At 38.9% G+C, this 26,317-nt stretch overlaps 2 protein-coding genes across 8 annotated transcripts; one reads left to right on the forward strand and one right to left on the reverse strand.

The window, feature by feature from the left end:
- Window positions 1–2,846: 2,846 nt before the first annotated feature.
- LOC118814546 (PH and SEC7 domain-containing protein 2) lies at window positions 2,847–17,658 on the reverse strand. Of its 3 annotated transcripts, none has more exons than XM_036580195.1 (17): window positions 17,529–17,658; window positions 15,960–16,025; window positions 15,576–15,724; window positions 14,464–15,085; window positions 12,987–13,062; window positions 12,290–12,556; window positions 10,980–12,078; window positions 10,826–10,906; window positions 10,519–10,690; window positions 10,110–10,199; window positions 8,763–8,806; window positions 8,482–8,654; window positions 7,305–7,375; window positions 7,054–7,199; window positions 6,813–6,957; window positions 5,524–5,670; window positions 2,847–3,981 (listed from the first exon to the last, which is right to left on the reverse strand). In XM_036580195.1, the coding sequence occupies exons 4-17, from the start codon at window positions 14,959–14,961 to the stop codon at window positions 3,682–3,684; spliced, it is 3,309 nt and encodes a 1,102-aa protein (XP_036436088.1). In that variant the 5' UTR covers window positions 14,962–15,085; window positions 15,576–15,724; window positions 15,960–16,025; window positions 17,529–17,658; the 3' UTR covers window positions 2,847–3,681. The 3 variants fall into 3 exon arrangements, with proteins under 3 accessions (XP_036436088.1, XP_036436086.1, XP_036436087.1); XM_036580193.1 differs by lacking the exon at window positions 17,529–17,658 and adding an exon at window positions 16,148–16,288 and having other exon boundaries at window positions 3,682–3,981; XM_036580194.1 differs by lacking the exons at window positions 15,960–16,025; window positions 17,529–17,658 and adding an exon at window positions 15,851–15,925 and having other exon boundaries at window positions 3,682–3,981.
- Window positions 17,659–19,882: 2,224 nt separating this feature from the next.
- LOC118814547 (zinc finger protein 436) lies at window positions 19,883–23,753 on the forward strand. Of its 5 annotated transcripts, none has more exons than XM_036580199.1 (3): window positions 19,883–20,034; window positions 20,942–21,293; window positions 21,925–23,753. In XM_036580199.1, exons 2-3 carry the CDS (start codon window positions 21,092–21,094, stop codon window positions 23,418–23,420), a joined length of 1,698 nt encoding a protein of 565 aa, XP_036436092.1. In that variant the 5' UTR covers window positions 19,883–20,034; window positions 20,942–21,091; the 3' UTR covers window positions 23,421–23,753. The 5 variants fall into 5 exon arrangements, with proteins under 5 accessions (XP_036436092.1, XP_036436091.1, XP_036436089.1 ...); XM_036580198.1 differs by lacking the exon at window positions 19,883–20,034 and adding an exon at window positions 20,081–20,237; XM_036580197.1 differs by lacking the exon at window positions 19,883–20,034 and adding an exon at window positions 20,183–20,246.
- The last annotated feature ends 2,564 nt before the right edge of the window (window positions 23,754–26,317 follow it).

Consider the following 26,317-nt stretch of genomic DNA (forward strand, 5'->3'; position numbering starts at 1 on the left):
AAGATACAAAGCAGTTTGTCACATTGCCTATCTATGGCCTGCCTAAAAACAGACCACCTCTCATGAGGGATACACCGCATAGTTCTTAAAGGGGAATTCCACCAATTTTTCAACATTTCTTTATGGTTCAATTGTCAAGATGTCAACAAAGTAATTCAGAGTGGTTTGATGTAAAATAGTTCTTTGTCGAGAAATATTATTTCTGTACAGCAGTGGTGACCAGAGCCAGGGGTTGCGATGTCTACAATGCAGGCCTAGCCATTTTATTTAGCATCTTAAATGACGAGTGAATCTACACGTTCTCTGAGTTTTTATATGTATTATTGATATTGATAATGGTAAAATTGTGGAAAATCTGAAAAATGTTCTCTTTGGGAACTATCTTGCCTTACAACGTCCTACATGTAGATCTCCACCATAAATAGAAAAATAAATAATAAGACCAAAGCCTTATCTCAAAACTACAACAAATAATGTTTTGTAGGGATGCACCATAAAATTAAGGCCATGCTGGTATGTAATATTTTTCATGTACATATCCACAACACCAATACATAGTATTTATAAAATGTAACAACTGGAACTACATCTACCTGGATTAACATTACAGAGAAATATGTCATTTATTATTCTTTACTCTTGAAAAAGATGACATATTTTGTTTTTGCCACAGAAGAACCATTTTTTGGTCCCTAAAGAACCATGTTTATAAAAAAAAAGGAGATTTGTGAGTATGAAGAACCAAAGTAGTTATTCCATGGCATCACACAAAGAACCCTTTCAAACACCTCTATTTTTTAAGAGTGTAGGGTTACAAAGCTCTAAAATGAATATAATAGACACTTAAGCACAGTAGCCCAACATCACCTAAACATTCTGCTTTTCTGAAGAACAACGTATCAGTCAAAGTGTCAGTCAAATCTAAACATCTGTCTGATATATCATTTTTGGTAAATATCTGCCAATACTGATTTGAATCCAGTATCACCGTTGATTCCTAATGTTTTGACCAAACAAATAATTGGAGGCAGCTTTTATAATCATCTTCATCTGCCTTTAATGAATGAGGATTTAATATGTAAGAATTTGGAATATATATATATATACATATATATGTGTAGGCTATGGAACTGAACCACAGAGTCTAGAGGATAAATAATAGTAGTAAATTAGTTAATAATTATCAGTAAATGATAATATTTAATAGACAAATGATGAATTAGGTCAAATTTTTGGTACGCTGCAAAAAATAGTTTGTCAGTTTAACCTATTCTGTGGTAAAAACAACTTAATTGGTTTTATTCAGCTCAAATAAGTACTTTGAAGGAAACAATGCAAAGCAAAATAAATGAGTTAGATGAAGAAAAGCAATATTTTACTTAAATTCAAACCTCGAAAACACTTTTCTGACCTGAATACGTCTTCTGACCTGTTCTCCTTTTTACAGTGCAAGTTGTGCGCTACATGGAACCAAAAATGACATCATTAACCAGAGATTTCAAATAGATGTTTCTGTTTTGGCACACTTGAATGTTTATGTTTTCGGTTTTGTTTTTGTTCCTAGAAAAAGGTCGTTCTTTCCATTTCAACACATAATGGTCCGATAAATCAAGCTGCAAGAGTATTTTTCACTTTATTGCTCTTTCAAAGAAACGCACATGACTACAGAACTCACAATAACAAATACAGCACCTACAGCTGCACAGGATTTCATTTGTTAATTATCACAATGCTTACCTTTGCCATACTGATGCTGTAAACTAATCACTGAATCTGTTTGTTGTGCACTTTAAAATCTCAGCTGTGTGTTTATGTGGTTGTTTTACTGAATTTAATGAAATGAATACGATCCAACACAACTTTTGCCAAAAATAATCCATTCCAGTCTTTAATCATGTTGCATTAAGGGTTTAACACTGTGTTCATCAAATAAGGTACACTGAAATTACAATGCATGGCAATATAAATCACAATATGATAATTTTGGCCATATCATGCAGCCCTAATAATGGGCTAGATTTATCTTCAAATGGGCACAATGCAGAATACAGAAAGGTTTTTTTTAAAGGGAGATTTCATGTAGCAAATAATATTCAACATAGTTTTTAAATTAATTTATTTCTGTTATAGTAAAAGTGACAAAAAATGTGCAAAACATGACATTTAAAGAAGGTACAAAAACGTTTTTCCTAACAGTCCACAAGCTGCAAATGTGTCATTTCCACAATTCATTGAGATCTCACAGCTTCCTGAGTGCATTTCAGCTTTTTAAAAACTAGCAACTGTTAAAATATTATAGCAGTTCAGATCAGGGGCCAATAAGGGCACCTGTTATGCTGGGCTAAAATTGTTGTGGTGTCATGAAGGTGATATACAGTATTTCTATAGAACACCTGGAGCAATGGCCCTTGCTAAAGGCCTAATTTGATTACCTGTCCAAGATCCCCGTCTTGTGGACAGTATCAGTGCTTAGAATCCAGAGTGATCAAGTCCGTGTATGAAAGATTTTTCACCCTCTATTGATTAAACTCTTTTTACCCGGGGGGTGGTTCTTTAAAGAACTGGTTTTGTAAATAAGATATAATACTATGAAGAACCTTTTTAAAGTTTAAAGAACCTCTACATGAAGATTTTACACCAAATTAAAGTTTTTTTTTCCTAAAACTGCATTTCCAAGAGCCATTTAGGGACAAGTAGTTTTAGTAGTAGAAAAAGTGGCCAACCACTTACATTAACTGTTCAAGTAACTTATGATTTTATTTCAAGGTCTAAATTTAAAAGGTAACATATCCTACATTGTATGGTTTTTCCTTCTAGGTCCATTTCAAATGTTTATGTGGGTTTATTTACCAATAAATGCCAGAAATCTTTTTTTTTTTTAAGTGACACTTTTCCAACTTGTCTTTACCCCTTAAGCAGTTGTGCAACCTGTTATCATCATGGACATTTAAAACTAATATGTAAATATGCTCTGTTCTAATTGGCTTCTTTGAAACACTGCTTAAGTGTCAGTGGGTGGAGTTAAGTGTAGGCTTAGTTTAACTATGACAAGCTTCCTTTATGTAAATGTATTGGTTTTCATGACATTACTTGAACAATTAATTCAAAACAGGCTTTTTTGGTAGCTTAGTTTTCATATTTGAATGGGAGAGCGAATGGTACATCTTGAAACAGTGTTCACAATCTACATCAAGCTATTTTATTCAAATAAAGGCAAGCAAAATTGATTTTTTTCCGATGATGTTGGTTCTCTAAATATCTCTGGATTAGACAGTGGACACCAGACTGAGAAAAAAAATTCAGCAATATTTAATTTGAGGGTGTTTGAGAGAGACTATACCCTTGACGGTCTTGAGAATGTGGTATTGTGAAAAGTGCTCATTTGTACTTAATCTTTTTTTCAGAGTTCTGCTATTTTATTCAAACAGGACTGGATGACTAAAAGCACTGGTTCAGTAACTAATGTTCTATCTCCAGGAAAACTGTTCACAAGAACGCACACTACTGCTTCAGCTTACAGAGGTTAGTTATTAACACATTCTGCTATAATTATCTGTGCATAGAGAGCAACACAAAATGAAGGGATTCCTGCTATTAAAGATGTTTTACAGGATTAAAGCACTGATACTGTAACATTCTGGAATGTACTGTTACAGTCTGTTTCATCAACACTGTACTGTCTCATACCTCCCTGTTACGTCGTGGAATAACTATCTTACGGTAAGTTCGTCTCTCTGAGATGTTGCGCCGTACTTTCACCACAGGCGGAGGAGCCACCTCCAGTTCAAGAGATGGACTGGAATGAGATCTCTTCATCCCTCCATCCAACTCATCATCGTCCTCCTCTTCTAAAGCCGTTCCTCTCCACAGTTCTTGGTCAAAAAGAGAGAGGTCCATCCCACCTGCCATTTCAGAGGCGGAGGAATTTCCGAGTCTCTGCCAGACCTCTAGCATTTGAAGATAAGCCTCATAACGACATCTCTGTGAAGAAAGAAAGAGCAGAGTGTGACATCTAAATGACGAAGTTACTGGGCCTTCACATATTGCATTTAGGTTTAAGAAAGTGTAATGTGTAAAAGGATAGTTTCACAAAAATGTGTGAAAAGGATTATGTCGTAAAAACTCAAATTCAACCAAATTCTCCATTATTCCAAATGTATTCAACCAGCCAAGATATGTATGGTGTCTATGATTTACTTCTTTAGATTTGCACTGGAGCTGAGGCTAACATAGCTAATGGAAGCTTATACTCAATGATGTTACCCACCAGTCTGTATCTTGTAAAATGTAAGCCTAATTATTAAATCATGCAAAGTTGTTAAGTAATCTAAAACAGACTTTCTTTTATCCATTTTTATGCATTTTTCTGTAACGTTTCATGAACGACATCAGCAGGTCTATTAGAGAAAAGTTAACCCTTTACTGCATGGTGTTGCCAAATGGCAACAATAACTTTTGTGTCTGGCTGTAATATAAAAGTCATTTTATATTAAACTGAAGGCTTTCTGAGAAACATGGCATCCTTTTATCTAACTTTGCTGTTGCAATCTGTACTTCTTCACACACACACACACACACACACACACACACACACACACACACACACACACACACACACAAACACAAACACATACATACACCCACACACACATATACACCCACCCACACATTACATGGTGAAGCCAGGCCTTTCAAAGTGTGTGTATTAGCCAATATTTATGTACAAATACTTGACACAATCTGTGTCAGCAGTTTCAGTGTTTTATGAAAAAATGAGGATATTTAATTGCTGCACAGCAAAAGGAGGCGACAACAGAACTGCAATCTGCAGTGCATTCAGTGGAAGTTAGAGAATGCACTTCTTTTGGATACACAGGAAACTGCTTTTTCCACACAGTCTTTTTTTTACATTCCAAGTGGACAGTTTTATCAATATATAATTGTTTTCACATTCCTTTCTATATTCTTGAAACATACAGAATACGAATTTGGCATGTTTTCTCATGCCTTGATGATGAACATGTCCTACGCTTTACTCCCACTGCATGCATTTCAGAATGCAGCTCCACTGTTGTGTGCTGTTGCAACAAATGTGGCAACAAAAACAAGTACACTGTTAAAAATATTTTATTTTTCGAAATTTTAAAAATATTTCTGATAATTATGGCATTTTCAATCAGAAATATCATTAAAAATGAATGTGCATTTCATAATTTCTGCAGTTGAGGGTTTACAAAGCCACATAATTTAGGGGAAATGTGTGATTTTGGCATGCAGTTTGCACAGTGTTAGTTAGTGGGGTGTAGCTTCAATCACTTGTTACCTCTAGTAGCCTCTTAACAAAACTAGGGAAAAACACATCTTGGCCGATCGACTTCATTTGGGGTAAGAGGAAAAGTACGTAAATTATATTTTCCCCCCAAAACTACTTCTCTAAAGTGCAGGTGCTTCTGATGTGTCTCTTCAAAAAGGATCACTATGTATTTAACTGTGTACTGACAAACACACACATTCCACACAAACCTCATGCTGTAGGTACTCCTCTCTCAGTCTGTATTCCTCCAGCTCTCTAGCTTTGGCTTTGCGGCCCTCTGGCGCCCCCTGCTGTAGTGCACTCAGGTCCTCCTGAAAGGACTGTAGCATGGCAGCGTGAGACTGCAGCTGCTTCTCCTATTTGTAAACATAACAGGTTATTTGTGACACACAAACAAGCATTGTAACACTTTCAGAATTTCCTCATCTCTAGTTTCACTTCGTCTATGGAAAGAAAGAGCTAAAGACTCAAATTAACCAGTAACTTTCACAAGAAGTCTAGAAGACTTAGAAAACTGTAAGAATATTGACAGCTAGTCAACACTATAAATACTAATGTTAAAAGAATACATTTAAAGCTTCAGGGCCCATGTCATAGAAAACCATATTTTCTTCACCTTTTTTAAATAAAAGAGTGTGATGTAGTAAAAACTATATTTACATGCACACAATAGCCCGAGTAAATTCGTAGTTAGTCTGAAACTGGACAGAGCCAAGACGTTTACAAGATCTGTAAAAAAGATTAGTCAATTTATAGTGGTGTTACATGCACGCCAGAATAGCCTGCCTTTACAATGTGAAACGTCCCCTTCATGACACAAATAAGTTCATCTACATGAGTTTCCTGCCATTTAAAGGTATCAGCAATCCTGTTTTCTTTTGTCTATTTATGACTAAATGTTTAACATGAGGGAGGTCTCTTTCTCTAGACATAAGTGTGTCCCTTTCGTGACTCATTAAGCTGTCATCACACTAGCAGTACTGCAGAAAAAGCCGCAAAATATCACAAAACCTCAGTGTTTTCGTCAGTGGAACGACCAAAGCACGTACGCATCTAAATTTATTTCAAATAGTCCAGCCGGTATCTGCCTAGATGACATGGGCTAGGTCAACCTTTGTTGGACCACAAGCCATGCTGTTCACATGATCAAAGCTTAGTTAGACCAGCAGTCTTTTCTAATATCGAACCACTAGTCACTGTTAAAAGTTTTAGAATGCACCATTCACTCTCCAGTCTGTACTGTTTACATATGAGCCTGTTTGAATTCATTGTTTTTGTGATGTCATGACAAACAGTTTAGCCCCACTCGTTCACACTGAAGCTATAAGGAGCGTTTCAGCCCAGACTACTTTTTAAATAAGGCATAATCCAAAATATTAAGACAGCTTTTTGTAATTAAAACAACACAAATGTCATAAGTGGACCTTAGAGGAAAAAATAAAAAACAACACGCATCACATCACATTTAAGTCTGTAAGGTGATAAATGAGTTGCATACCAGAGTGAGTGTAGACTGAGTTGCAGGTAGGATGGGTCTGCAGAACTTCCTCTGAGAGCCCACAGCAGCTGGAAAAGGAGGCGAGGAGTACAGAGCAGACACCAAGTTGATTCGGCCGATCCATGAGTTCATCTGTTCTGTTGACCTAAAGGAGACGATATGGGGGAATGTGATGCTCAACATAAGCACTCCAGACAGTGGACGAAAGTGTAGGAGATACTGTACAAGCCAACACACTTACGCTGCTTCAAAGAGGAAGACCCTCCAGTCTGCAGTCTGAAGGCGGAATACATGCGGTCTCTTGGTGTAGTCTTCTGCTCTCTCTGCCAGAGCGTGATGAACACTGAGCACCTCCTCAGAGCTCTGCCAGTCCTTTCTGTATTCGTCCTGAAATAGAGAGTTAACACTGTTGCCACAAAATTACACTAATACTCTAGTATAATGCCTTTACTACACAAAACATTATTCTATAAATTAGAAAAACATCCATACCTTCTGTAGGTAAAGCACCATCCCTTTCAGCACTGCATAAAAAGTCTTCCAACTTCTCTTACCCCACGGAACTGCCATACAGGTAAAAGAAAAATGTTACCACGTCACAACCAAGCAATTAAGAATTACTTAATAAAGCTAACATACTACCAAAGGAAAGGTGCACAGTACAGAAATGTTCTGATTTGTGTTTGTTACCTTGGGTAGTAACAGAACAACATAACAGTGTTACGTGATCGTTAAAAAAAGGCAACTGTATTCTGTAGCACTTAAAGACAGTGATTAAATGCAAACCTAAAAATAAGGTGATTGCTAGCAGGATTACATTAAAACCTATGTTTATCTCTATGAGCTACATTTGTCTGGTAAATGCAGATTTTGCCATGAGGTTTTCTACTCTTTCGTTAAAATAAACTCTCATAAAAAATAAAAAAAACCCTCACAACAAACAATGTGTTTGCTATGGCAACAATGGTAACTTATAACAGATGGCTCCAAGTTAAGCTAAATTTCTCTTTCTTTCATGTGATAAATTTCACTTTTTTCCCCACAGATTATGTCGCTTCTGTCGAAATGGGAGTGATGTTTGTCTGTTTTCTTGTTATAACTGTGTATTTAAATAAAAAATTGATGAAAAGCTTTCCGAGAATGGTAGCATACAGGCGTTCAGGTTCATATTGGCCGATATCGACAGAAAAATCTACACAGCTAAATGAAGTCCATGTCCTTTCCATGAATGCAGTTTTAAGGATAGGTTAAAAAATGGGAATGTAAAGCTGAGGGTGCAAAACATTACAATATTTATTTTTATTCATTAGAAACTACATTTTACTTGAACATCTAAACCACTACACCAAATTATTGAAGAAAAATTTGAAATTTATAAACTAAAGTGAGTACAATAATACATCACCTATTTTGTTTGTATTAATTGTGCATTTTTTCCTGTTTACTTTGTGTTAGAAAAAAAATGTCTTGCTGATTTTTTTCTCCTTCCTCTCTATATGACTTAAAAAGAAGACAAATAATCCAAAAGCAACAGAAAGTAATCAGATTACGTAAGACAGTAATCTAGTAATCCTTTGGATTAGTTTCAAGATCACATTTTTTAACAATTAATCAGTAATCTGTGTCGGACCCTGCTTACCAACTATACATATATATCTTGTTCACTTACTGCGCTTTCCATCTATGTCAGCATGCGCCTTGCGCTTCAGGAAGCCTTTCTGAAACACAGTTGCCTTCTTGTCATGAGCAATATCCTGGAAGGGATTACTCTTTGAACGCAGAGAACCATCCAGTTCGGAGTCCTGCTCCAAGATCATAGATTTCACCAGTTCCTTCTCCTCTCTAGAAGGAAAGACAAATGAAAAGAAAAGGTTACAGGTGAAAACAGAAGCGGCAATATGTGGGCCTACTCCAGGAAGTCAAAGACAAAAACGGCAAAAATGCACTCACACTGCCCACTCAAGTGGGTGATTCTTGATTGAGTGGTAAAGAGTCTGAAAGAGATTTTGAAAAAAAAATAATAATAAGGGGAAAATATTAGTTTAATCAATAATCCAAAGCTCCTGCTCATAGCAAAAACTGCAAACAAAAACAACTGACTTCAGGAAAGAATAAAAACAGTCACTAGAAACCAACATACAATACAAATATCAGAGACCTTTTTCCATTTCTAGCCAAAATGGCCATTTTCAACGACAGGAAAGTAGAAAACATATGCTTAACAGAAAATTACACAGAAGCCAACTAATAACTAAATATAACATCACATTTTTCAGTATTTAGTGTGTCCACCCTTTGCCTTTATTACAGCACCCATTCTTCTCATGAGACTTACTTTTAGTTTTCTAAAGATATTTGCAATGATATTTTTCTACACCTCCAAAGTTCAGTCTTAGAAGTTGATTACATTTTCTGCTTTTTACAATGCAAGTCATCCCAATTATACATTTTGACTCCTTAGTCTATAAAACCTTATTGTATTTCTCAGATGTCCAGTTTCAGTGTTTTAGTGCACATTTTCTTTTTTGTCTATTTCCTTTTCCCAGTAGGAGCTTTCTGACAGCTACATCCTGTCTTCTCACAGTGGAAGGATGAACAGAAATACCTGTGAAGTTTTTCAGGTCTAAAGCAAGAGCTAAGCTTGATTTTCTGCTCTCATTGATGAAAGCTTTAAGTACTTTACGTACTCTCAGGTACATGGGGACAGTTTTGGTGGTATACTAGGTCATGGTTGCTAGGAGTCCCATTTTCTCTGTATCTTAGTAAATTTTTCACTTATTTTCATTTGACTTCCCTTTCCTTATACAAGTTGATTAGTTTAAATCTAATCTCTTCAGAAATATTTCCTTTAGCCACGTTAGATGCACATGAGAAAGAAATTTGCAAGGCAGCTGAGGTGAGCTTGGGTAGTTGCTTGTGAGTGTTATTTGAAGGGTACGCATAAACCCAGTGATACTTTTGGGATCAGCTTCGTTGGGAGGACTGTAACTCACTGGTTTAAAAACTGAAAGGCTGGAAAAGTTGAACTGTCAGTAAGGTTCACAAAAGTAGAGTGGACAAATTAAAAACTGATGGATTTGATATATACTTAGTGTTGGAGACCTTTGTTTTTTTCTTGACAGTGAAAAGTAAGTAAACTTGAACTGGAATTAATTTGCATAGTACATTAAATGATGTATACATAAATTTAAATGTATGTATTTAACTCACTCAAAATTACAGTTTAGTTCAGAAGTCAATATAAAATGTAATAAATACACCTTGGAAGTTTAAAATAATTTGAAGTATTCCTCTTACCTTCAGCAAGTCTTTGTTGAAATTTTCTCCTTCATTCATCCCATCCAAATTGGAAACAAAGTCAGTCATAGACATGGCTTTGCCAACATTCTGATGAAAAGGAAGACAAACATTTTTCCAACTTATGTAGACCAAAGTTTCTTAGGTTCTTTGAGTGATGTCACAGGAGAACTACTCGTGGTTCCCTAAAGAACCATGCTTGAAATAGATTTGTGAGTATAAAGAACCTTTTAAAAGGTTTAAAGAACCTTCACATATGGTAAGGGTTCTATACCTTTATACTTTTATATACCTTATATCTATACATATTTATAAACCATCCACTGAAAGGTTGTGCTCTGGTTGTGCTCTATGGCATTCTACGGCATGGCCTTTAGATTGTCTGTTCCAGCTATATAGCCAAACTTGCCTGTCCATGTAGGTCTGTGTTGAGAAGCATTACAGCACAGGTGAGTGTGAGAACAGATCCCGGCGAAGAGAATGAGTGAGGGTTGCACTGCTGGTAACGGCTGGAGAAGCGTTCCAACACTCGCTCCCTCTCTTGAGTCTCACCAATCAGAACCACCTCTTTCAAAAATGACCTAGGAGCAGGATTGGGCACAACGTCAGAGGAAAATGGGGAGGCAATTCAAATACTTGAAAATGGAAGCATTTATGACTACATTTACATTACATCCCATTTTAATTAAGCTGAATCTGAAGCCAGATGATCTCACCGAAGAGCTTCGTCCAAACTTTGGTCAGTGAAGTCAAAGAACTTCAGGTACTCCTCCCCGACAGCACGACTGAACTCATTGCTAATGTGAAAGAAAAAATGTGGTAAGGGGTGGTTTTAGTAATACAGTAAAACTGTGCTCAGCAGTTACTCACTCTTTGTCCAGATGTCGCACCACATCCGTCCGCTGAACATTTTCAAGTTTGTACAGTCTTTCAGCTAGTTTACGGGCCTCCTCCCTGTCCACAACCTCCACTCTGCCATTCTCATAGGGAACCACAAGTGCTACAGACTCCAGCATCTGTCCCTCCAGTTGTTCTTGGGCTCCATGTGTATGCTCTGCTAATGACTGTTCTGTCTGGCCTGCACACTCTGACTGCTCTTTGTCCTCATTCTGCTGTTTAGACTCAATACAGTTTTGTCTTTCAGTCTGTTGTGGCTGATCTAGTTGGTTGGCTTGCTGTGTTTGTTCTCCATTCTCTAGGTCTGAGAGTGGTGAGGATTCTGTCTCGATGGGACATTCTGATTGTTTTGACTGTTCAGAGTGTTGTGTCTCACTGGAAATTTCTGACTGAGCTGACTGTTCAGAAGGTTCTGCCTCAGTGGAACATTCTGAATGTTCTGACTGATCAGAGTGTTGCATCTCCTTGGAACCTTCTGATTGCGCTGAGGGTTCTGTCTCAGTGGAACATTCAGATTTCTTTGACTCTTCTGAGAGTTCCTCATCAACAGAAATTTCCTGTTTTGACTCTTCAGAGTGTCTCACCTCATCTAAACATTCTACGAGTTCTGACCTTGTTGAACATTCGAGTTGTTCTTCATGTCCAGTAAGTTCAGCATCCATTGAGCTTAATGTTTGCTCTTCACATGTTGCTTCCTCTTGCTTGTCTGCCCACGCTGACCCTTGCATCTTTTCTGCATGTTGTAATTGCTCTAGTTGCACAGCCTCATCACTAATCATATCCAGTGTTGCAATAAACATGACCTGTGCCTTTTCTGAATATCCTGTTGTCTCTGACTGTTCTGATTGTTCTGCTTGTGATACCTCTGTCTCTTGCTTTGGCTCTACTATCTGGCTAACATCACAGGGACAAATGGGTGGTGGCTCTGCTGGTTCTGGTGGGTCTACAACACTGGGCAGATGTGTTTGACCTGATTCTTCTATTAGGTCAGGCTCCACACTTTGTTGTGCATCTTCCTGTACTTGGCCACTTGTACTTGACTGGTATGTAGAATTTTGATGCTCTTCACCTTCTGTGAAAAGTGGAACAGGATTGAATTGGATTTGAATTGATGTAAAATATTGCTTTTGTCATCTAACCTATTTATTTTGCTTGGCATTGTTTCATTAAAAGGTATTTATTTGACTTTCATAAAAACAAGTTTAATTGCTTTAAGTGATTTTTTATGTTGAACTGACAAACCATGTTTCCAGTGTAATGCAATATCACCATTAGACACATACCAATTTTGTTGTCACTGCTTTTTTCATTCCCATCCCCTGTGTAGACCCCCATGCTCTCATTCTCTTTACGTGCATCTCCAAGTGCTGGCTCTGGCCCAGTCAAAAAGTCCTGCACTGTGTCCTCTTCTTCTTCTAGAACTTCTGAACTCTGAAGGCCCAGCTGGGTCTCCAACACCTCCATGCAGACAGAGCTTTCTTTTCCATCTATATTGTTCTCAGATTTCACCGAATCACTATCCACAATAGTCTCTGATGTCTGGGAGGTGTCTAAAAGATAGTAGAGGAATATACTTTTATTTCAGTGCTTTCTGGTCATTTAAAACATTTCCCAGTGACTCATTTGAGAAGATTTGAATGTTGGCGCTTCTTCTGAGGTGCTATTATGCTCAGAGCCCTCATTAAATGGCTAAATAGTCCGGTAACCATGACCTACACATCTTAGTGGAGGTGCAAATGGAAAATTACAGTAGGTGCATCTAGGCCTCCACCTAAACATAAATAAAACAGGAAGTCATATTCTGCCTGCAGAGTGAGGTGTGCTGCTATAAAGAGCCAATATTCAAATTTTACAGCCATGTCACTATGGCCATGATATGAAATGTCAGTACTGAAAACATGATGTCAGAGAAAGGATGAAAGAATGATAACTTCTAACAAATGATATTACGGAATATATCATTCACAGGAGAAGTGCTACCTTTCAATGTCCCTTGGCCTTCCTTGTTTGATGGTGTCGCACATCCGTTCTCATCTATGGCCTGCACATCACATGTCTGTGAGAGTAATAACAAGCATAAACTCTAACAGCGACTAACATTGCAAACTGTGACTGTGACTCTGTCAACTAGCAAGTAAACTTACTGAACCAGCACAGACAAAACAAAATTATGGGCTAAATTACTAATGTGACTGTGAAAAAATTATACACTCTACCTTCAAAGCTGATAACAATATTGTGCAAACATCATACACAACACTTCATTCATTTAATTTTAAGTCAAAATGGCCATTAAGTAAAAAATATTCATTTATCAGCAAAAATAAGGGGGGAAAAAACCTATATTCAACAGAAAATTTTTAAAAATATTTAGTGTGTCCACTCTTTGTCTTTATTACAGCTTGCAGTCTTTTCAGGAGACTTGCTTTCTGCAGGGATAATTTTTCCATATTGTTTTCATAGTTACTTGCAATATTTTGCTTCTGACGATCTAAATAATCCCAAACACACTCAGTGATGTCGAGGGCTGGACTCTGGGGTGGCCAGTCCATTATTCTGTTCTGCTCAATTTGCAAATCTTTTCTGTCCATTTTGATTGCTCAGTGAAGGCTTGACAATTACACATCCTTCCAGACCCATAGCGCTGAGCTGTCCTCTCACAGTGGAAGGATGGACAAAAACACCTATAGATATTTTCAGATTTGAAGCAAGAGTGGAGCTTAATTTCTCCTCTCTCTCAAAGATGAAAGCTTTAGATACGGTTTATCAGACGGTGGTTTTGGTCTTTTGGTGGTTTACCAGGTCTTGCACAGTTGTTTTTTTTCCAATTTTCTCTGCATCTGTTAATAATTTTTTGAACTGCTGTCTTTAATTTACTTTCCTTTGAATTTAACTTGTACTCAATGGCTGGTTTGAGTGGAAATTGAATAAAATAAGGGTGATCCCTAACTTTTGCATAGTACTGTAGTAGGATTGCTAGAGAAAATGAAATTTTCTGGAGTATGATACTCATTTTATACATTTAAACGCTACGAGGTAATAAGTAAAGTTACAAATAGAGACCACAAAATTGCCAGTCCAGAAATTTGTGTTTGGCATCCGACAAAATTATATGTAGATCTGGCAGTAAATATTTATAACACTAACATAGAATAAATACAGACAAATTAACAATACATTGTGATGTTATGTGTGTGTATCAGCTTAACCATTACCAAAGCTGTCTTCAAGAAAGTCCAGCATTTACAGTTACCATCCACTACCTCGTATAGCCAGTCAGTCCTTAATTAAATTACTTCAGGTGTGCTGATGATGGAATTTAACAAATTTAGTAAAGTACTTAGTAAAGAAAAATGAACTCTGGATTCATCTCTAAATTCACACCCACACATTCATATTAAGAGGCAGTGTTCTAGAAGCCAAACCGCACAGTTCTTCCTGTTTGGCTGTTACATACCTGGCAGGAGTTGACTTTGTTTTCTACAGCTGGTGCGTGCTGCAATTCTGCATCAGTGTCTATCTGTCCAGTCTCCTCCTCTGGTATAAAGTCAATCATATCCTCCTGGCTCAGGGAAGGCATGTCAGAGGACAACGGATTAACAGTCCAGTCCAAGCTGGCTCCACTAGAGTTAAGCTCATCCACAGAGGCTATGTCTGAGACTGGGTCTTCTGTAGGAGTCTGTGGCATGTCCCATTGCACTGTGGCACAACTTAAATGCATGCTGGGCACCCTAATGGGGTACATTGTCAGGGAAACCCCATGTTCTAAAGGTTCTGGACCCTCAGGTGGTTCATGTGTTCTGTCTGTGCGTTTTTCTTCTTGGCATCTCTTGTTTTCCTCCTCTATCCTCTCTATGTACCGCTTGGCCTCCAAATAGGGCTGAGGTTTCTCTGCCTCAAAGACATCAGTTTCCTGATAGGGTGGCTGAGCCGGAAGAATGAGATTCCTCTCCATGGTCTGGAATCTCAGATCCTCAGGCAACAAAGTAGAAACAATGAAGAAAGATGAAAAGTTCAGCTCTCAGTGATGACTGTAAGTGGAGCCTCCATCTCAGTCAAAATTACTGGCAACTCCCACACTGAAAAAACATATGGTTAGCAACTTCTGAAGTGGTGCTATCACAGACATATATCACACCTGCTCTAGAGTGAGTGCTATGAGTAAATCTGAAAATACAACATTTAAACGGTAGATCAATCGACCAACTGCTAAACAAGGAACTTTATAACACTTTAATATACACTGTTTGTCAGCAGAAAAACATTGATTAAACCACTGGCTAAGAGCACAAGGCAATGACAAACATTTAAAAGCTGAAGTCCCACTTTTGTTTTTATTTTCTGTTCATTCCTATTTGGTCAACAAGATCTGTATTATGACTTTTAAAAAAAATTATTTTAAAAGTGAAGTCAACATGGCTGCCAGATCAAATTCGATTTTTTGGCCCATCCCCAGCACATGTTTCAAGACGACCAGCCACCACTTAGCCGTTTGTTATATACTACAAGCTATGACTACTTCGGTTATGAATAATATCAAAATGAACAAAAAACTGGACTTGGACTTACCTTCATAGAACTCTCTTTTAGTTACCGGCCATAACCAAACGCCCTTTCTCAACTTCACTTTAAGAGGTGCACAGCGGATGTGCTTTGCAATGACTTTCTGCACAGGCGTCACTGAGACACAGTTACACTTCCTGGCCACAAATAAACCACTACATAGAGAGAGGGAGAGAGAAAAAGAGAGGGTGGTAGGGGAAGATTAAGAGACATGGTGCTGGATTGAGGGTGTGCGTCTGAACAGTTTGTCTTACTGGCGAGATTAAAATTCTTGTAAGCACCTTTTGGCACTGGTAGGGAGAGAGGAGCTTATCGTTATAGATTCTTTATAACATATAAACTGACAGAGTGAAGGCAATGCCTCATTCTCTTATACTTCTCTCTACTCACATCATTTAACCCACATCCGGGTCCATTCTCTCCTTCATTTCCTGCTGGTGCTCACCTCACTGCTTCCTGTAGGGTACAGCCACTCAGTTAGAATGACAAACCAATACCTCAGCCAACAGCTATCAAAGAATGACAGAAAGTTGACGCCCATCAGTTACAGAGCAGTCACTGAACTTTTCTTGACATACCACAACGTTCCTTGCGTGATTTCAGATGTCCTGTCATTGGCCAATCTCACAACAGTCAGCGGTGTGGTATGTGTTGTATAACAACACAGCTCAAGGTTAATCTTAGATGCCTTCAATGTCCTGAGCTGGCATCCCCTGGCCTCAACACTCACAAGGGTTCTCTTTATTTTACACTTCCAGTTTTTCTAGGGAACTGAGAGTCAGACCCTGGCCCACTGATATCATTGCGCAAAACACTTGCAACTGGCTGACTAGCTGTTGTCTTTATGCTGAGCCATTCTGTTATAAATAACCAACCAGCATGACAGAAAGGGATACTACACAAAGAACACACATACAGCTGCTGTCGGAAACAAAACCTTGTATCTCCAGAATGGTGACGTTACAGCAGAAGGAAAAAAAACATTCTAAAATTGTCTATGTCTATGTAGACTATGACTTATTCTATGTCATTTTGGATCATTTTGGTCTGTTGGACAGGACATTGTATCACAGTGTCACTTGCAGCTGGTATTGTCAAATTGTTTCAAAAACCTTCAAAAATATGTACATAGACTTTTTTATTACAGCAATGATATATAAACCTATGAGAAATCGGGTTAAACTGTTAATATGTAAACAGTCACTCAGAGTGTGCCGTTCTAGAGAAACCTGCAAAGTCAGAATTGTTCATAATAGTGGTGAAAGGCTCCTCTAATTTAATGCCTCTAAAAACTACCTCACAAAAAGTCATTACATAAAATGATAACACATACATTGAATGCACGGCATGATGCCTGAGATACTGCTTTACAATAGTTTTGAGATAAGGTTTTGGCCTAAAACTTTAAGGGTGGAGAGGTACGCGCAGGGTGTTATAAGGCAAAATGCACCCCAAACTTTTTTATTTTATTTACCATTATCACCATTACATATACAACTCAGGTTCACTGCTGGTTTTGTAAAAAAAAAAATAAAATACTATATTTGCGTTGTAGACACTGTGACCCCTGGAAAAAAATCCAGGGCAGTAACGCAGTAACTATTATTTTACATCAAACCAGTCTGTACCCTCTGAATGATTCTGTTTACATTGAATTATGCAAATATTTTTAAAATTTGGCGGAATTCCCCTTTAAATTAATAAAAGCCAAATAAATCCCAAATAGTTCCCAGATAAGACATTGTGCACTGTTTGGGTTCAGAAGCCATCATTTTCTGGCTTATGTAGTTCATTATATAGTGAGTAGGGAGCCACTCGAGATACAGCCATACAACAGCATTACAACATTTGAAAAAATACTTATTTTTTTAAATATAAGCAGATGACCCATTAGAGGAGCCCAGCAGGTCTAAAATAAATTCTGCAAGGCACCAAGAACTGCAGTCAGTTGCCACTTACCTCAGTCAACGACTGCTAACATCAGTAGCCTAAACGAAAGTAGAATGACATCAGCTCCAGGAAAGATGCCATTTTTTTTCAAATACAGACAACAAAAACTGTATTAGCTGAACACTTTACACGTCACTGAGAGTTGTTTTTGAATGCCTCTCAGTCATGAATGCTACAAATGCTACCCACTGCTGTAAGCAAATAGAGAAACGCCGGACGCGCGGCTAAGTTACAGCCTGAGGTGCCTTTCAGAAGCCACAAACTAATATAAAGTTCATTCTCCGTGTTTATATCAACAACTCCATTATCAAGTCTGGATATATCTGTCCGGATGATCTTCCCGATGACAAGCTCGACTGAAAGGGAAATAAAGGGGTGAGTGGAAACGTGTGTGTACAGAGAAAACCCAACGAACGAGTGAAAGAGGACACCTGGCAGCAGTTAAGTGTTACAAAGGCGGAAAGATACCTGAGATGAGAGAACTTGATCCACCGCCCACTGCAACTTTACTCCCACAACCGCTAGAGGGCGACTCCCACCTCACTATATCGGTGGAATCGCTGACACGTGGGTGTCACAGTAGATTGGTTTAGCATGGGCTCGCCCTTGTTCAGTATATTTTTGTTCACGATTCCCGATTCCTGTGAACTCTTCGCCCGTTCCCGGAATCTCGCCTTACAGCAACACATATTGAGCATTTTACCCACCATTTTGTCCACCATATTTTTCATATCTATTTAAAAAAAACTTTGTAAAGGAATATTAATCACTGGTTTATTTCCACTATAAAATCCGAGGACCTTTGGTAAATCTTACCTGTAAATTTGTAAACTTATGCTACCAATACACAACACTTCCCCACTTTCAGAACACTTTAATAAGACGCTGATATACACAAGATAGCTGCAGCATACCATTTAACATTAAAGGGCCCATATTCTGTATTAGTCTTGTATTTTATCTTCACCCCCACCCCCACCCAGCCTCACTTGTGACGTTTATGTGGGTTTGTATACTAAAAACAGTCATGGTACATGACCATTTTCTCTCCTCATCCCTTACAATTAAATGGTAATTTTCATATTGTGCCTTTGAGAGTGATATAAACATCCTTCCTAATTTTTGAGTTTGGTTGTTTCTGTGATATCCATTGCTAACAAGATTATAAAATCAAGCACATAGCCATGCAATCAACATGGTAGTAGAATGGGTTGCACCGAAGAGCTCAGTGACTTTAAATGTGGCATTGCCACAGAAAGCCAGACAAATTTGTCCAATAGACAAATCTGGGTTTGGCAGATACCAGGAAAATGCTACCTACCGGAATGCATAGTGCAACAGTTAAGTTTGGTGAAAGAGGGATAACAGTCGAGGGCTGTTTTTCAGGGTTTGGGCTCAGGCCCTTAGTACTTGTGAATTGCAATATTAAAACATTTTTGACAATTATATGCTTCAGTTTGGGAAGTCCCTGTGCACAAAGCAAGGCCCATAAAGACATGGTTTGATGAGTTTGGTGTGAAAGAACTCCAGGGGCCTGCACAGAGCCCTGACCCCAACCCCATTAAACACCATTGAGATGACTTAAAATTTTGATTGTGAGCCAGGTCTTCTTGTCCAGTATCAGTGCCTGACCTTACAAATGCTATTTTGACTGAATAGGCACAAATTCTCACAGACACACTCTAAAATCTTGTAGAAGAGTGGAGACTGTTACAGCTGCGAAGGAGGACCAATTCCATATTCATGTCCATGGTTTTGTAAAGGGATGTCCAACAAGCACACATAGGTGTGACGGGCAGGTGTCCACACACTTTTGGCCATATAGTGTATGTAAATAATATCTGTTTTGATTGGCTGTCCCATGTTGTGTCTCGTTTAAAAAGCAGCGAGATTGTCCTCGCTGCGGAACCAAAAATTCAGGGGGTTCGGCTGGATCTGATCCAACTCCTCCCACGTCGTGTTTTAATTGGTCTGAACTCGAGTGGAGCTGATCAAATGGACAACGAGGGTAGAAACAAGGTGAGCTAATAAAGTGGCTCATCAGGGTTTATAACATTTAATATGATTTTTTAGGCATATTGAGTCATTTTATTAGACATATGGAAATGTGTGGCAGTTATACCAAATCCTTTTAAATGTAAAAAGTCTTTTTTTATTATTATGAAATTCCCGGACTTAGTTGATAAACACAGTTATGTGGGTTATTTTGACCAGTCATATGTCCATTCTAGTGTTTAAAAACCTTCATCGTTTTTAACTAGAACCCGTCCGTCATAAGTACGCTTGATTTGTAGGCCTACAGAACGGACTTTGTACCGGAATGTGAAAAAAGCTTTTCGAGTTGTGACAAATGAGTGAGAACGTCGTGAATCGTGAGCGATTATAAAGGCCGTGTTGTGGCGTTCAGGACAGAGCAACATCGAGAAAAACACAAAGACACCAGCATCACCTTTTGGTTTCCCACAGAGAAAAACGCGGCAGGGCAGACCAATGAAATAAGTCGTAGGAGGACAAAGTAAGCGACACATACTCGTTTAAAGACCAATAGAAATGTGATGATTTTAGATCAGTGAAAAGAAGACGTGGGCGGAGTTGGATCAGGTCCGGCTCCACCCCTTTGGACTAAAGAATCTGCAGCGAGTGATAGTTGAAAGCAGTCCAGGCTGAAATGTTGGGTGCACTCCATTAGCTGCCTGGCACAGAAGCCTGCTTCGCTGTGTGGGTGTGGTGAGTCACAATACAGGGCAGCCAGTCAGAACAGATTTCATTTACATAATAACTCTTAAAGGCACAGCAATAAAAACTGCTTTGTATAATTTGTCTAATAAAGGATAAAAGTGGGAAAATGGTCATGTAAATATTAACTATGGCTGTTTTTGGTCTCGAACGCTCGAACGTTACCTCAGAAGAAAAAAAGTACAAGTAAAATGTAGAAAATGGGAGAAGGGAGAAAGTTGGATCCCTTTTTGAGTCGTTTTGACCCTGTCGTCTTCCGCTTCCTCGTTCGATGTGTAGTTCATTTCATCCATTTCATCTGTTTTTTTTTAACGCTTTGTCACAATGTCTGTAATAAAAAGAAAACAATGCATTCAGTTGAGTTTAGTAGGATGTATTTTATTGTGTCGAAATGAAACATGGTCGAAGCAGAGGCACAACATAACTATTCGTCTCCAAACCTGAAGGGGCGACAGTGGGAGATGAACCTGTTGAACCCGAGTAACTATCCAACCACCGTAGAACAAGTCAGGCTCTCATTAGCTCGGCGGGTCTGTTCACTCAATTCACAAGAAAAAGTCTGAATAGAGATAGAAGACAGAGACTGTATTCGTGTCAGATAATCTGAACAGTTTGTCGTTATGTGCTATCAGTGATAAAGTGCTTTTGACACATTGTCGTCTAATAGTTGCTGCTTTTTCCGGCAGATGGTAACGTTTCTAGCTAGCTTAGCCAAGCTAGCAAGTGAGATCCGTCCGTCTCGACTGTGAGTGCTAAACCAAAGCAAAGGGCAGCCTTCTGAAGGAGCTTTGTGTTTGCCGTAGGAATTTCATCGTTTCTTTTCAGAAGCTGAAACAATGGCGAGCTCAAAAAACCTGAAAGCTTTTCTGGAGTCCTCTTTGAATGAAATATTCAGAGCGACTGTTGGTAACATCCTGGACTCTGTTGATGAGACCCTGTCGGAGTATCAGGGGGAAATTCGGCGAATCATGTCGGAGAACGAAGATCTCAGGAGAAGACTGCACGCGCAAGAGGCCCTGAAAAGCCACGTAAAGACCGGTATGTCATGTTGAACTTTTTAATGGTCATGTTCTCTTATCAAATATCCAGTAGGCTGCACGTCTGACATAATCAGTAATCCATCAAACCTTGTGAAGACTTTTAATATTAACGACGGACAAACCTGGTTTATCCGACTTGCTTTTCTTTTTTCTGTATGATCTGGGTCTCTTTCTAAATTTTAAACCGTAATCCCTCGACCCAGTGTCCTCCAGAAGAGGATAGGTTCACCTTTTGTATTTTGTTTTCCATTAGACTTTCATTTTTCTCCCTCATATTTGGAATGATTCTGATTTCTGTAAGGCTTTACGTAAAGCTGCACTTTATATTTTTACAATTACAGATTGTAGTTTCTGTTTCTCATAATTTTTTAGCTTTTCTTTACCCTGTTCATCAATGGTTAGGACCCCCACAAGACCACCAATGAGCTTGTATTATTTAAGGGGTTGATCATTCTCAGCACTGATGAAATAATGGCATGTTATTGTGTGTGTTGCACAAACTGAACATTTAAATAAAAGAGGGATGAATTGAAACGTATTGTCAGTGAAGTACACCGTTTTTGTAAACAGACGGCAAATGAGGGTTTGTAAGGACAGAACTAATATAAAGACATTATTTTGCTTTGCAGAGATTGAGGATGTTGCTGTTTCTGGTTTGGACCTATCAAGACAAACTTCCCTTCATAATCCAACAAATACATCCATACAGAGCAGTCAAAGAGGCCCAGGCCCTAGGAGACAGTGTGAAGATCAGCCAAGGATAACCAGAGATTCAAAGCCTGGGTTACTGAAGTCATGCCCTCAACCACCAGCAAGTGGAGCACCTCAATTAGACAAACATACGTCAAGTACCATATTAACATATGTAAAGATTGACCCCGACTGTGAAGATGGCTCTGCCATCAACCTCTCAAAGTGTCAGTCGCCTGTTCATTTCACAACTAAGTGTATTAAAGTAGAAAGTCCTGAGGAGAACTGTGTTCCGTCTGAATGTTATAGTCCGATTGGCTTTCCCTTAGACCCCTACAGAGCCAGTGATAGTGAGGTTAAGGTAACCATAGTGTCTGATGCACATTTGGGCAGTTCTGTAAGTGCAGATGAAGGAAGCGATGTGGGTCATGATGAAACTGGAAGGTCAGCATACAGCTTATCAGAGACGGAGATTAATGGTCCGACTGATCATGCTGTAGCGGAGGACCAGTCAGATGCTGGGGTGGCTAAAGAATCAGAGGAGAGACTTCAAGCGAAGAGGGACCCATCAAGACAAAGTCCAACCTCAAAAGAGGTGAAACAAAGCAAGAACTTCCACTGCAGTCTTTGTGGCAAAAGCTTCAGTCGCATGGCGTCGCTCAACATCCACCTGAAGACTCACAGCTCGGAGAGGGCACACACCTGCAGCATCTGTGGTAAGGGTTTTAGTCGAGCTGACCTACTGAGAAACCACAAGCGCACCCACACTGGCGAAAGGCCATTTACCTGTAATTTATGCGGAAAGAGTTATGGGCATCAGGGCCAGCTCCGAATACACAAAAGAATACACACTGGTGAGAAACCCTACTGCTGTCCACACTGTGGCAAACGATTCAACGAGCACAACCAGCTCAAAGTCCACCTACGAACTCACACGGGCGAACGGCCATACGCATGCAGTGTGTGTGCCAAGACCTTCTCGAACGCCGGCAATCTAAGGATCCATCTCAGAATTCATACTGGGGAGAAACCATATTGTTGTGGTCAGTGTGGGAAGAGGTTTAATGGCATGGGTGACCTTAAAACGCACTACCGGATCCACACAGGCGAAAGGCCGTACAGCTGTGACATGTGTGCCAAAACCTTTAGCCAAGCTGGCCACCTGACCATCCACAAGCGGATGCACACTGGCGAGAGGCCATACAGCTGTGGTGAGTGTGGTCGAAGTTTCACAGTGGCTAGCAGCCTCAAACTCCACCAGTTAACTCATACTGGAGAGCGACTCTACAACTGTTCACACTGCAACAAGAGCTTCAGCAGAACTGGACATCTAAAGAGACATGAGCAGCTCCATACAAAGACATGCACAAGCGAGTCATCGCAGACAAAACAGCAGACGTTTCACACTACAGACAAAAAGAAAAATGCAGAATAGTGAAAATGACAGATGTGAATTGTGAATATTGTGGAGATGCCGCAATACTTCAAAAGGTATAACGCAGGACAAAAAAAATGTTGTGTAAATGACTCCGTATATGTATCATTTAACGTGGATATAATTAAGTCCATAATTTAAATGTAAAATGGAAGAAGACGGTAGTGAATTGTTGGCTTGGTGTGTTCAGAAATGTTCTGGCGTAAAGGAATACTTAAGTGAAAAAGCAAATTCACACAATTTCTCCTTACCCCATGTACAATTGATTAGCCAAGACATGTTTGGTATCTGAAGTTTGCTTTGACAAAAGTACAGAAAAAATTCAGGCTTCAAGGTGGTTTCTCCTGGTGTTTTTTAGCTATGTGATGAAGCTTTGCTTATTTTTATGCGTAACAGTGTGCTTAATAGCATCAAAAACCAAATAAGAAAGTCTGTTAGATATTACATTTCATTAATATGGAATAAGCTTCCGTTATGTTAGCTACATTGGCATCATATCTCCATTGCAACACTAAAGAACCTTGCTGATTTACCACATCTGGAGTAAAATTGCATTAGTTTGACCCATTCCTTTAAGAAACGCCAATTTTATTTTAAGTATGCTTTGCTTTTTATCCAGACGGTATGTTCCTTATTACAAAGTCACCAACAGTTTACTTTACTAGCTGTTTTTCTCATTAAGTAATTGCATTTTGATATTGCACGCTCCTTACCCCTTTCATCTCTGCAATGATGATTCATTTGTGTAGTAATTATTATGGTTAATCAAAGGAAAGGGTTAAGATTTTAACCAAAGATGGTTTACATTTTAGGGTAATTAGATCTGAGCGTCACAAGATGTCAACTAAATAGACTAAGCATAATAAATTGCTTAAATGGAGAAGTATTGTCAGGAAGGGCAGTTATGACCAAGCTTTGCTGCTGACAGGCACCCTTATAGTTTTCATTCACTTTAATCTGTTGATGTGTGCAATGTTGTTAAGTACTGAATAACTTATATAGATTCATTATTTGTACAAAAGATTGTAGACATCTGTTCATTCTTCTGAATTTAAGGTAATTAATAGGGAGTTTGTTCCCTTTTACTGCAGTTATTCTTCTGGAAATGTTTATACTAGATGCTGGAACATTGCTGTGAAGATGTGATTGCATTCAGCCGCGAGCATTAGTGAGATCAGTTGCTGATGTTGGATGATTAGTTCTGGATCACAAATGCTACTCCATCTCATCGCACAGTGCTCTATCACTCTAGAGAACGCAATTCCACTTCTCTTCAGCCCAATGCTATTGCTTTTCGATGGAGACTATGCGCAATTGTTTGCACGATTGAACACCAATATCAGCAGTGGTTGCACCTTAAAGTAACTCGGTTCGCTAATCAGATGGTGTGTCTGTATTCTTTTGGACATTTAGTGCAGAAATGGTTAATTTTGATTTGAATTATGTTCTAATTGTGCTGTACAGAATATGCCTTTTCTGTATTTGTTAAAGACATGATCAGGAATTGCTGCAACAGTGTAAGGACACTCATTTTTTAACTGAGGATGTAATAAATGTAGGTGTGTGCTTGTGGAAATATTATTAGAATGCCTCTGTTTGCGTTCTTGAAAGCTGATTGTCATTTGCAGGGAGGTGCTTTTAAAGAAATAGTCGATTTAATCTCTTTTTGCTGCAATATAGTGTTATATTAGAGTGATTGGTTATATGTTGTGTTAAATGGAAGTGTGAAGACTAAAATATACAGATCATAGCACTGTTTGTCAAGTTAGTTAAGCTTTTAGCTGTGTGCATGGTTCCTGGAACTAGCAAGATCCATGCATCATGAAACTCATGAAACATGAGTTTTTGTTACAGTGACTGGAAAGTAATGATCAAAGATGATACTGTATCTAGTTTTTCAGTTGTACTGGATTCATTTCAAACTTGCAGAAGTCCATTCATTTATACAACGTCTGGTATACAGTCCTATGCAAAATTTTGAACACCCCTGGTCATATCACGTTTTGGTGATTTTCTAAGTGCTGTTAAAATACACTACATGGCCAAAAGTATGTGGACACCTGACCATCACACCTTAATGAGCTTGTTGGACATCCCATTCCAAATCAGTATGGAGTTAGCTTTATAGCCTTTGCAGCTGTAACAGGCTCCACTCTTCTTGGAAGGCTTTCTACGAGATTTTGGAGTGTGTCTGTTGGAATTTGTGCCCACTCAGTCAAAAGCGTTTTTGAGGTCAAGTCCTGATGTTGGACGTGTAGACTTGTCTCACAGTCGACATTCCATTCCGGTTCATCCCAAAGGTGATCAGGGATTGAGGTCAGGGCTCTGTACAGGCCACAAAACATTACATTAATGGACTTCGCTCTGTGCACAGGAGCACAGTCAAGCTGGGAAAGGAAAGGGCCATTCTCAACTTTTGCCACAAAGTTGGAAGTATATAATTGTCTAAAATGTCTTTGCATGATGTAGCATTAATATTAACCTTAAGTAGAGCTAAGGGGCTGAGTCCAAACCCTGAAAAACAGCCCCAGACCATTATACCTCCTCCGCCAAGCTGTTGACACTATGCATAGGCTAGCATTCTCCTGCCAGACTCATCCATCAGACTGGCAGTGAAGCATGATTCATCACTCCACAGAATGCATTTCAACTGCTCCAGAGTCCAGTGGTGGCGTGCTTTACACCACTCCAGCGATGTTTGCCATTGCACATTATTGATCTTAGGTTTGTGTGCAACCGCTCGGCCGTCGAAACCTGTTTTATGAAGCTCCCAGTGCACGGTTCTTGTGCTGATTGCATGGTCTACACAGTTTGCATGGTCTACCGCTTCATGGCTGAACAGTTGCTGTTCCAAGACAATTCCATTTCTCGGTAATAGCACTAACAGTTGACTGGGG

This window comes from Colossoma macropomum, unplaced genomic scaffold (assembly GCF_904425465.1).
Source record: "Colossoma macropomum unplaced genomic scaffold, Colossoma_macropomum, whole genome shotgun sequence".
In the NCBI taxonomy this organism is placed as follows: domain Eukaryota; kingdom Metazoa; phylum Chordata; class Actinopteri; order Characiformes; family Serrasalmidae; genus Colossoma; species Colossoma macropomum.